General features: G+C 38.7%; 1 protein-coding gene across 30 annotated transcripts in view; it reads right to left on the bottom strand.

The window, feature by feature from the left end:
* Positions 1–12497, bottom strand: part of Prosap (prosap) — a 422776-nt gene that overhangs the window by 31178 nt on the left and 379101 nt on the right. For 2 of the 30 annotated variants that reach the window (XM_067133657.1, XM_067133659.1), the window contains exon 1: positions 1935–2169. The exons of 26 other annotated variants lie outside the window; for them this stretch is intronic. In XM_067133657.1, the coding sequence (XP_066989758.1) occupies positions 1935–2021 (87 nt within the window). In that variant the 5' untranslated portion in view covers positions 2022–2169. Of the gene's footprint in view, positions 1–1934; positions 2170–12497 lie in introns of those variants that run through there. 2 more of the 30 variants (XM_067133652.1, XM_067133651.1) reach the window with 2 other exon arrangements.

Here is a 12497-nt window from a genome sequence, read left to right as displayed (position 1 = left end):
TGTCAGGCAGGAACAGAGACCTGTAGAAGGGGCCTGCTTCAACTGCCCGTATTCAGGCAATGTACGAAAATGGAGGGTGTACTGTATGTATACATATATATATATATATATGTAAAAAATTATTCTTTATACTCCTTTCTCTACATATTCCTACAATCTTTCCGCTTTTAACCTTATCCTATTTTTTTCTTGAGAGAGAGAGAGAGAGAGAGAGAGAGAGAGAGAGAGAGAGAGAGAGAGAGAGAGAGAGAGAGAGAGAGAGAGAATCTAACAGAAACGTCCAATATGCAAATTAAACCTAAACTCATTTTTCATATTTACAAAATAAAACATCTAAAATCTTTCAGAAAACGATCATTCTATGACTAAATCTATTAACTACACCGACCTGACCTCTTATAAAACCTAAACGATCGATGAATGCCCTTTCGACCCCGACAAATTGACCCTTATTAACAGACGACCCAAGGCGTGAAAGTTTAAACGACCTCGTTATAGAGAATCCAATGAATGGTCTTGCCAGATAATTAGTGTAATTTATAATTAATGGTCCCGCTAGATAATTGGACTTATTTATAATTAATGGAGGTTCTTCAACCCGAGCTGAAAGATACAATGCACTCCGAATGCATACCTTGGTCGAGGTTATTAAAATATATACTAGGTTATGAAGCATTACCACAGAATATACTGACGTTCGTGTTTGTTTACAAAGGATTTCTCGGTAATGGGCGAACAGAATTGAGTGAAAATACAATTCCTACCTTTGCCTGTGCATGTGCGTGTAAGTGGAATATCTCGAGAACGCGTGAGCAGAATTTGATGAAACTTGGCTGACATATTTATCATGTAACCTTCATAAGATGAGTAAATTTAAGGAGATATCAGCTGAACAGTGAGAAAGTTTCAGTGGCGACAAAAATTAAAGTTTCACAGAATATTGCTCAATGATTGTTGAGATATCCTGCTAACGGACAGAGGCAGGTGAAAACATTAGCTCCTTCAAAATTCTGGATCCATTAAATTTACGATATTTAATATTCTGAGATATCTTATGACAGGCAGACAAACGATGGCAAAAACACAAGTGACTATATAACAATCATCAACTTCTTTTAGTGGTAAAAAAATTTAAATAAAGAAAAGAAAAATGTTAAGAAATTTTAATTTGACATGATGTCTAATTTGAACGTTTTAGCCTTCAAAAAGATCACGTGTAAGAGAGAGAGAGAGAGAGAGAGAGAGAGAGAGAGAGAGAGAGAGAGAGAGAGAGAGAGAGAGAGAGAGAGAGAGTCACGAAAAATATCTAAATTAATACTAATTTCCTATTTAATGTTATCATGCGGTTTACAAAACCGCAGCGCCTCTTGGAAAGCATATTATGTAGGGTCAAATCAACTCTCTCTCTCTCTCTCTCTCTCTAGCCTTGTAGCGCAAGAAGCAGGACGCTCGTCTTACAAGAGAGTAGACCCACGTTCGATCCCAGAACCGGGCGAGGAAAGGAAAGATTTAGTTGCGTTCACAGAATAAAATGGTGTGGCTTAGCCTAAGTACCGAGTTAGGGATATAGATGTTAGTAAGCTCTTGTAGAGAGAGAGAGAGAGAGAGAGAGAGAGAGAGAGAGAGAGAGAGAGAGAGAGAGAGACCTGATGTCACTCCAGAGGACCTTGTTTTACTCCAGAAAACCTGCTTATGCTTTCTAGTATTTTCTATAACCTTCCTTCTGTCAAGAGGCGTGTCTTTTTCTTCCTTGGAGGTCTAGACAGACCACCTTTTATTTCTTGACCAGATCTGGGAAACACAAGGGTATCATGTTGACTTTCCAACTGTCTTTTCATAAAAAAAAGGGGGTAATCTTTTTGACAAAAAGGCCGATGGGAGTGGCGACCAAATGTGCTTATCGAACCCAAGACTTGAAAAGATCCCAAACTCACCAGGCCATTCGATGGACTTCCTGTGTCAAGTTCTTGCGGTCCACTTCGACAGTCCTTTGTCAAGCACTGTTGTTCCTCTTTCTTCATATCCTGATTTTACACATTTGAGTCCATTATTAACATCCTACGGAGGCTAAAGGACACTTATCTTTGAAGTCAGGCACTTTCATACTCCATAACACTTAAACACTTGAATCCGTCATCAGTATCCTACAAAGTATCATCGGTACTTAATCTGATTTGACACTTAAATTTCTCATCATTTAAAAAATCATGGATTCTCATCACAGCTCGTCTTTATGAGAGAGAGAGAGAGAGAGAGAGAGAGAGAGAGAGAGAGAGAGAGAGAGAGAGAGAGAGAGAGAGAGAGAGAGAGAGAGAGTGTACGTATATAAGCTGTCATCGAAGTGTTTGCAAAGAGTAATTACACTCATAAGCGGGAATAATTAACAAGAGAATTTGTTGCTGTAATTATTACAAAATAAATAACCGCACCAATTATGGACTTAATAACCCCCATGAAAGGTTTGCAATGTCATTAAGACGCTGCCATATTCATCAGTGTCTGACGCAACACGCAAGATTTGCACTGACAGGGAAAACTGTCTGTTGCAACAGTTTCATTGCAGCGATTCTTTTCATTTCTCACTCGAGCGACAAAATTATCATCATCATCATTGTTATTATCATTATTATTATTATTATTATTATTATTATTATTATTACAGTCGATCAAGCGATAATACTTTAATGTATATGTACACAATCATTAATTCGTTATTTTAATATATTTTCGCACACTCATTCAATCAATATTTTCATATTCACAAATAATCATAAATTCAATATTTTAGTTTATATTAACATAAATACATTAATTCAACATTTTAATATATATACGCACACTAATTCAGTTTCAATATCTATTCACATACACGCAATTCATCATTTTAATATATATAATGTATATAAATACACACTCACTAATTCAATATTTTAGTAATATATTCACTTACACATTCATCAACATTTTATTAATATATTCAAATGCACTCATTAATTCCATATTTTGATATATATCCAAATATACTCATTACTTCAATACTTTAACATTTACCTAAATACACTCATTACTTCGATATTTTAATATATATCCAAATTGACTCATTACTCCAATATTTTGATATATATCCAAATGCACTCATTACTTCAATATTTTAATAGTTATCCAAATACACTCATTATTTCAACACCGAGCCATTAGCCCCAGTAAGGGTGGCCCCAAACAAAATAATATGAATAGTCACTGTCACATTCATAATCCTAATTATTGTATCACGAATGAAACCTCTGGATAGGATACTTCCACACTATATATTCGTCTGTTGCTGAATTGCATTAAGCTTGTTTTTTATTATCAGTAATTTACTCTGGTTTTCTTTGATAGTTTTTCTCTAGTTTAGAAATAATAATAATAATAATAATAATAATAATAATAATAATAATAATAATAATAATAATAATAATAATAATAGTTTCCACACTTGATATTAGTGAAACAACAATGTTCCTCATAGTTAACAGAGCACTTGTAGTTTCAAACTATTTTTCAGTCTTTTTCTATGTTATACGATTCAGCCTTTCGAAATATGACATATTTCACTTCAGAGAGAGAGAGAGAGAGAGAGAGAGAGAGAGAGAGAGAGAGAGAGAGAGAGAGAGAGAGAGAGAAACCCTGACCACAAATGCACGCTAACACACACACACACCACAATCCACGGCACAAGACTGGATTCTCAACAGACTTACGAGACCTCTGAAATCTTGGGTAACATGACCCCCCCACCTCTCCAATACCCCTCCTCCCCCTACCCGTCCTAAACCTCCTTCAACGCCCAAGACACCAATCAAACCCCCCCCAAGTATGCAACTATACTCCACAAATCCCACCCCCCGACTCCAACCTCACTCCAACTTTGTTAGTTCTCACGAGAGCTCGTCAGTGTCACCTACAGTAGATGTTGTGGTTATTATTATTATTATTATTATTATTATTATTATTATTATTATTATTATTATTATTAAGATGAACCCTATTCATATGGAACAAGCCCACAAAAGGGGCCAACGACTTGAAAGAGGAGATCCCACTTATTAAAAAGAAAAAATAAATGAGTAAATTAATAAACAGATAAAAATGCATTAAAATACAAGGAGAATGACATCCGGGTAGCATAATGCATTGAATCTTCGCTTGAACTTTTGAAGTTCCAATTAGCACGACATCCTCTGAAGGGAGACTGTTGAGCTATCATTATTAATAAGTCTTATTTTGGGATTATAACTACAGCAACTACAGCTTGGCGGTAACTGCCATCAAGCTGTAATTACAACCTGGTAGTAATTAAGAGTCGACAGAGTGTAATTAATCGCTTCTAATCAAGAACAATCCTTTTTCACCAGGATTACTCCAAAACCATTTTCCACTTTGAAAATTTGTGTGGTGACAGAAACGCGATAATGGACGAGAAGTGCATTGTTCCCAAGATTAAGGACCTCGTTATCATTTCTAATTAAAGGTAAAATCACAAATGTCACAGAGAGAGAGAGAGAGAGAGAGAGAGAGAGAGAGAGAGAGAGAGAGAGAGAGAGAATCAAATAAGGTATTTCTATGTTTACTTTGAACAAATGATCACATATGTTCTGATTACAATACAGAAATAGATTGCCTGTATGAATTAACAATACTCAAAGAATTTTACATATTTTTTTAGCAAGATATCTAAAATCGTCAACAGAATTCCATAAGATTTGAAAGATGCATTCATTATGCGATCTTCTACAGATGTCCAACTTTCTGGGGGAAATCTCAAGTCGAGATGGTTTCCCGTTTCCATGGCAACAAATAGCAAATTCTTGAGCCGATTTCCACCAAATTTTGACCTCCTCGAGATGGTTCTGTAATGAATATATGTGACCATTTTCATAACATTCCATACCTTTCTTGAAATATGCTACTAAAACACACACACCTTAACTCACGGACAGGGGTGAAAACAGCCCACAGTGATCTGAAGGCGCACTGTAAGCTGTTGTAGCCCCTACGGGGCACCGCCTGGGGTAAAAACCACACTTTTATCTCAATGACAGGACTCATCTCTAATTATCCTTGATTACAGACCTCCCCCTCCCCCACCCGCCACCACCCCTCTACCACCCAAAAATAAGCAAAACGCCAGCAATATCATTAAGCCATTTCGCATTATGATATCCGGGCCATTTTCCCAAACGGGCTGGCAGCATCACTCGTGAATGAACTGGAAGACCTGTGATTTGGAGAATGACTAGGCGGGGAGAGAGAGAGAGAGAGAGAGAGAGAGAGAGAGAGAGAGAGAGAGAGAGAGAGAGAGAGAGAGAGAGAGAGAATGTCAATGTCTCTCATACAGTTAGACAATTCAAAACGGTTTCATTGCAGAAAGAGTATAGAATTTACGCCAAAGGCCAAGCACTGGGACCTATGAGGTCATTCATTGACAGTAAAAGGTTTGAAAGGCGTAACAGGAGGGTGGAAAGTAAGATGGAAGACAGAACATGAACGGAGGTACAGTAAAATGAATGAAGGGGCACTGCAAAGAACCTTAAGTAATGCCTACAGTGCACCGCATGAGGTGCACTGACGGCACCCGTCACTTGAGGTCCTCGTTTTTGGAATCCCACAACATACCCTGGGAGTATGGTGTGAGCTGCAACTGGTCATAACATTGTCAGTTTTAAGCAACGTTAGGTTTGGCCAGTACTTGGATGGGTTACCACCAGCGAAAACCAAACAGATATCTCCTCAAGCTTACTCCTTTATTCGCCTTATTAATAAATTTGCCCGTCTCCGTGCTCACACACAATAAGAAACTGGAGAGCAATAAAAAATTTAACAACCGAATGACGAAGAAATATTAAGAAAAACGAAACATAAAAAAATAAAAATGTTAGAGGGGGGGGCGGGCGGGGTCGACCTTGTGACCTCTGACCTTAAGGGGTCACGGAGAGAAAGAGGGAGAGTGGAACGGGACCTGTCACCACTAAATATCTCATCCTCGCCCGCGTACCCCTCCCGAGACCAACCCTCCCCCGGGCTCAAGTTTACCCTTAAACCGTTAGCGGAGTTCCGCCTGAATTTTGCATAATCACACTTGTAATTCTTAAGATCTACTGCTACGGCAATTAGCATTCTTACATTCTTAATAATAATAATAATAATAATAATAATAATAATAATAATAATAATAATAATAATAATAATAATCTATATCAGTGCACAGGCAGGAACCCATCACTGATATTATTATTATTATTATTATTATTATTATTATTATTATTATTAATTTTCATAAACTGTGCACACATCCACAAGAAACATTTTCAATAATTCATCATTCACTCATCAGATTTCACTTAACCCAAAATAACCTATATATGAAGGAAAAAAATTCGAAAAAACAATTATAATGAAAACTTGCACAAACCACAGACCCACACATACACACGCACAAACACACACTCAAAGTCCACGATGCAAACACTACAACCGCAGACAAAAATTGAAAGTTGATCAGAGGACGGCAAAAACCTTCAACACTTTGAGAAATCTTCAAGCCTTCAGTGACTAAAATAATCGCACAGATTTTCCTTAACCTTCGTTAAAAAAATACAATAAAAAAACCCCGCTAATTCGAATTATGCGGCTGCGCTATTTGACGAGATGTTCTGCTTAGCACAAATCGAATTGTGCCCTCAAGGCAGCTAGCTCCGGAATCATGGGACGTTTACTCAAATAGAAGCCTCCTAGGCAGCAGTTCCTGCTTTCTTTTGGCCTTCGTTCAGAGAGAGAGAGAGAGAGAGAGAGAGAGAGAGAGAGAGAGAGAGAGAGAGAGAGAGAGAGAAACTGTCTCGTCGAGGCCCTCTACTTCTGGGAAGCTGTCATTACTTGCACGAGTTATTAGTCAGTTTTGACTTGAATTTAGATATGTTACAAGATCGACTTGGAACTGAGAGAGAGAGAGAGAGAGAGAGAGAGAGAGAGAGAGAGAGAGAGAGAGAGAGAGAGAGAGAGAGATTACCTCGTCGAGGTCCTCTCCTGTTGTGAAGCTGTTATTGCTTGCACGAACTATTAGTTTTGACTTGAATTTAGATATGTTACCAGATCGACTTGGAACTGAGAGAGAGAGAGAGAGAGAGAGAGAGAGAGAGAGACGGGTATCCTTCGTCCAGTGTTCTGCCTAAGGATTGTACCCCAATATCAAAACTGAAGGCGGGAGGGCCTCGACGAGGTAATCATTCATCAGATTCCATTGCATCTTCCTCTTCTCTAAACCTCCATCTATTATTTCTTAGAAATCTTTCTTCAACCAAACTCCTTCTCTTCCCCCACCCCTCAAGGAGGGCCAAACCCCCTTCCTCCTAGAAAGAGAATCAATCCCAGAAGGAATCTAGTTTCCTCAGCCTTAAAGATCCTACACCATCAAAATTATTTACCACTGCCATACTTTCTACATATTCCTTGCTCCACAGACATTTCACCTCAATGCCAGTCATTACGGTGGTTTTATCTTAAACTGACGCACAGGCCACGCCCCCTTAAATGACAGTTGCCAAAGGCTGCCTGGGAATAATTACTACGGTTGGAAATGTTTTTTTCGCTTTATATTTTTCCCAAATCATGACTCTCATTTTCCTTTTGAAGTTTTGAATTCAAATGCTTTGTGTGTTTGCTCAAAGGGCAACCCCATCAGGGTACAAGAGTTCAGCTTTGCTGACATTCAGTTTTTATGCTGCTGCCATGAACTAGAGGACGTGTTGGCATAAGGCCAGCTTAATCTAACAACACTACTCAGAGGGGTTTTTCATTCCCCTCACTGCAAGGCTGCGGAACAGTTTGCCTGACAATAGATACTGATGTCGTTGCTTGCAAGTTTAATAGAGGCTGTAATATTGCTTTCAAGCACATACATTACTGCCTTGATGAGAGAGAGAGAGAGAGAGAGAGAGAGAGAGAGAGAGAGAGAGAGAGATGGGTCAACTAAGATCTGCTTCCTATACTTTTCACAGGGGTTCTTTTGACCTAAATAATGAATCAGCAGTACCTGACCTTCAGTAGAATACGGAGGGTCGCAGCCAAGGTAAAGAAGGCCATGAGGCTAGCAACATCATCCCAAAAATAATAATAATAATAATAATAATAATAATAATAATAATAATAATAATAATAATAGCACTAGACTCCATTATTATTACACAATTGGGAAGACGCCCCAATAACAAGATTGGCTGGAGAGCCCACGAGATAAAAACGGTGCCTGTTTGGGCCAGAGTGCTAGGAGTGCCACTTCAACACTCCAGCCTTATCGTGCCTTACCAAGTGCCACAGAGTGCCACTGGGCCTGAAGGACTGGCACTGTTAGGTAACGCTTACGTACAGATGTCGTCTGTCAGGGCGATTTGTTTTGGTGCCACAGGGAACGAGTTCCTTGATAAGTTTATACAGAGAGAGAGAGAGAGAGAGAGAGAGAGAGAGAGAGAGAGAGAGAGAGAGAGAGAGAGAGAGAGAGGCGTCGACTGGTAATTTACACTCCAGAGAAAGTTCCTTCCAGTAAAAAGTGCGACATTTTCGTAAATCGTGGCCCTTTCGACCTCGATCCTGTCGCCACCAACCGAGCTGTCGCACAGAGAGAGAGAGAGAGAGAGAGAGAGAGAGAGAGAGAGAGATTACAAGCAAAATGGTTAAGATTTTACCTCGTCATTACTTGCACTAGTTATTGGTCAATTTTGACTTGTGGACCCAGACACGTGGTACCAAATCGAGTCAGAACTGAGAGAGAGAGAGAGAGAGAGAGAGAGAGAGAGAGAGAGAGAGAGAGAGAGAGAGAGAGAGAGAGAGAGAGAGAGATTACAAGCAAAATGGTTAAGATTTTACCTCGTCATTACTTGCACTAGTTATTGGTCAATTTTGACTTGTGGATCTAGATACGTGGTACCAAATCGAGTCAGAACTGAGAGAGAGAGAGAGAGAGAGAGAGAGAGAGAGAGAGAGAGAGAGAGAGAGACTTACACAATCGCCGAATCAATTTCGTAAGCTAGAAGTGAAACGCATTACGCCTTACCAGTATAATAACATAACCATATAACAATAAAAATCTAAATACGCCAAGGTTAATAACAGTACCTTTTGGAACAATATTACAAGGTCACTGATTATCGCATTTTACGACGGGCCGCTAGCCTAAGGCGTTCGGATGTCGATAACGGAAAATAATATGGAGGTTAATATGAGATAGCCTGTTTTTCATTTGAGGCCATAAAAGTATATGGCCATTTCAATCCTGTGGTTGTATATTAAAGTTAATTCTCATGTTGTGTAATAGAAGTAATTGTAATTTTGTTATTACAAATCATATATACAAACAAACACACACACACACACACACACACACACACACACACACATATATATATATATATATATATATATATATATATATATATATATATATATATATATATATATATATATATATATATATATATACTTACTATCATCAACACAATCACGTGTACCGAGGTAATCCCGTTTTCTATGTTAAACGATCAAGCAAAACACCCGAACCCCGTTTTCTATATTTTGACGCCCGTGACCCACTGTGCCTGGTACCATTATATTCACGACGGGAGAACATTATCTCCACGACTGTGATTTACTCGCGGTCCTGTTATATACACTACAATGGTCCTCTGAGTTTTAAACACTACAGTCTCTCTCTCTCTCTCTCTCTCTCTCTGAGAATAATTATGAATAAAAAAGGTACATTTAAAGTTGTTTCTTTTTATGGGTCTGTGGTACCATGACACCACAAGAGGTACCATACTGTACCTCTCTCTCTCTCTCTCTCTCTTTCTCTAACAGAGAGAACGTGCAATTTGACAGATGACTGACACCTCCCCGTCCTGGCTGTGACCCACAACACCTAACTAATGACCTTATAGATAATTTACGGCTTAGATCAACTGAGGTACAGTGTGTTTTGATAAAGCATACTCTGACTGCTAAACCCGCGCTTGGGATCGAACCCCCGGCCTCTAAGGACCGTGAGAGAGAATAATAATAATAATAATAATAAAGGATTTCTTCTCAAAATGAGAGGATGAGTTCCGGTTCAAGGAGATGGACAGCTAGGTGAGAGAGTTCAAAGCTAACTGATGAAAAAATAAAATTCACAAAGCATTGTTACTGTACTGTGTACAGTGTGCCACATAAGTACATCCTATTTTGTATCCCAAAGGGTAAAAGAGAACAAGACCCACAACATTCTACTAATAATCAAGTACCTATCTCTCTGCTTAGGTCAAGCAGATGCATACTGCTTTTGTAAGGCATGTCCGCCCATACCGTTCCTTTCCTTGCCCGGCAGGGGGATCAAACCCATGTATCTTCACTTGTGAGCTGAGAATATTACCCCCAGCACCACTGAGTCTTGCAACCAACTTGATCGGACCGGCTCAAGTGGTAAAGGTACACAATGAGGCCCGAAAGCCAGCTGAGGTAGGAAAATGCCCTACGTGATAAATCCCCTTTATCTAATATCCACTGTTCAGGTAATGAATTCTGACAGATGTCACACAGCGATTGACAGGTATTGGACAGGCGCGGTTTTTATCTCGTGATTTACAAGGCATCTGAGATTATGAGAACTATGTTGCAAGTGTTCTTATCTACCGAATGCCTGTAACAAAGGCGGTAGATTCTGTGCTAGGGCTGATTTTGACACCATCTTGATTTTCCTGGAGAGAAAGCCTGACGGGACCAACTAATGGAGTGAATTAAGATTTTAAGTAATTTTGGCTGTAATGCCTTGATTTTTACAGATATTCTATGTTCAGTGATTGAGTATATACACTCAAGTTGGTCCCAAGTAGAATTTGGGTTAGCTCACTGGCCTTGTAAACTGTCTTGTGGCAATGAGGAACAATGAGGCAGAATACCTAATAGAAATAAGCCTTATATATCCATCAACAGGTCTATACTGTTACAGGTCAACAGTTTGAAAACTTATGGAGTACCTGGTTTGGAAAAATCACTGAGAACACCTGGTCACACAAGTGCCACTATCAGAATGGAATCGAATAGAATATAGAATTTAGGCCACAGACCAAGCGCCAGGACCTATGAGGTCATTCAACGCTGAAAAGGAAATTGGCAGCAAAAAGGTTCGAAAGGTGTAACAGGAGGAAAACCTAGCAGGTGGAAGAATGAGAATATGAACGGAGGTACAGTAAAAGGGATGAAAGGGGTTGCAGCTTGGGGCTGAGAGGACGCTGCAAAGAACCTTAAGTAATGCCTACAGCGCACTGCATGAGGTGCACTGACGGCACTAACCCCACCCCCTACGAGGGGTACCAACATTTTGGAGGCAATAGGGTAGCCTTGAAATCTGATTCTTATCTGTTCTACGGGTAAATAACAAACAACAGGTTCCCGTTACCTGACCTCCATTACTGCAAATCTTATCTCCTGGGATCTCTTTCAGGCGATTTACCCATATTCTAGTGGAGGGCATCAACCAGGCAACACCACGCCCAAAACACACTTCGTAAATATGGTGGCCATTGGGTCTACGTAATCTAGCCAGGCATAAATGAGTCAACTAATAGTGGAATTGGAAAATAAGTGGTTCACAAACTTGCAACGCAGCAGTGAACATGAAAGCAGCATAAATAGGTTCTGTCAGATCACTGATAACGACCAGGAAAGATCCGAAGGATTAAAATATTGAGATAAACAAGGAAATCCACTTAACACAAACTCCCATCTACTGATGGCCCCTTTGCACTACCCTATAACTGACCAGACTCCAAAGGTGTGTCAGTCTTCACTCAAAGTTGTTTGGGAAAATTTAAGCTAGGTCAGCCTCAACTCTGAAGTCGACCTTCACACGAAGGACTTTGTAGATCAGCCTCCACTCTAGAAGTTCTAATAAGTATATATATATATATATATATATATATATATATATATATATATATATATATATATATATATATATATATATATACATATATACACACACATATATATATATATATATATATATATATATATATATATATATATACATACATATACATATACATATACATCTACACATTTGCAAAATGCTCCCTTTCGTGCGAGTGAAATACCCAATTTCCTGGAAAGTAATTACCCAATAAGATAAGAAGTAATTACTTTTATCTTAAGAAAACGGTTTTCCTTTTAACATGAAAAGTAATTACATCACTCCTCGAAAAATAATGATGTAATTACTTCATGACGCTATCCTCAACATTCAACACACATTTAGAGATGAATTTCGACGAATTCTTAACATTCCAAAAGCAATTCATAGACTTCAAAGGAGGAAATGGAGGTGCTGGCATAAGACCACCAGTATTCTTAACAATTTAAGACGTATAAAATACCCTGTAACATCATTACAGAATTCAAAGGTTTCTCACTGTAATTTCACTCATTCTCTC

Source organism: Macrobrachium rosenbergii, chromosome 34 (genome assembly GCF_040412425.1).
Source record: "Macrobrachium rosenbergii isolate ZJJX-2024 chromosome 34, ASM4041242v1, whole genome shotgun sequence".
Classification (NCBI taxonomy): domain Eukaryota; kingdom Metazoa; phylum Arthropoda; class Malacostraca; order Decapoda; family Palaemonidae; genus Macrobrachium; species Macrobrachium rosenbergii.
This window is presented reverse-complemented; position numbering and strand designations above follow the sequence as displayed.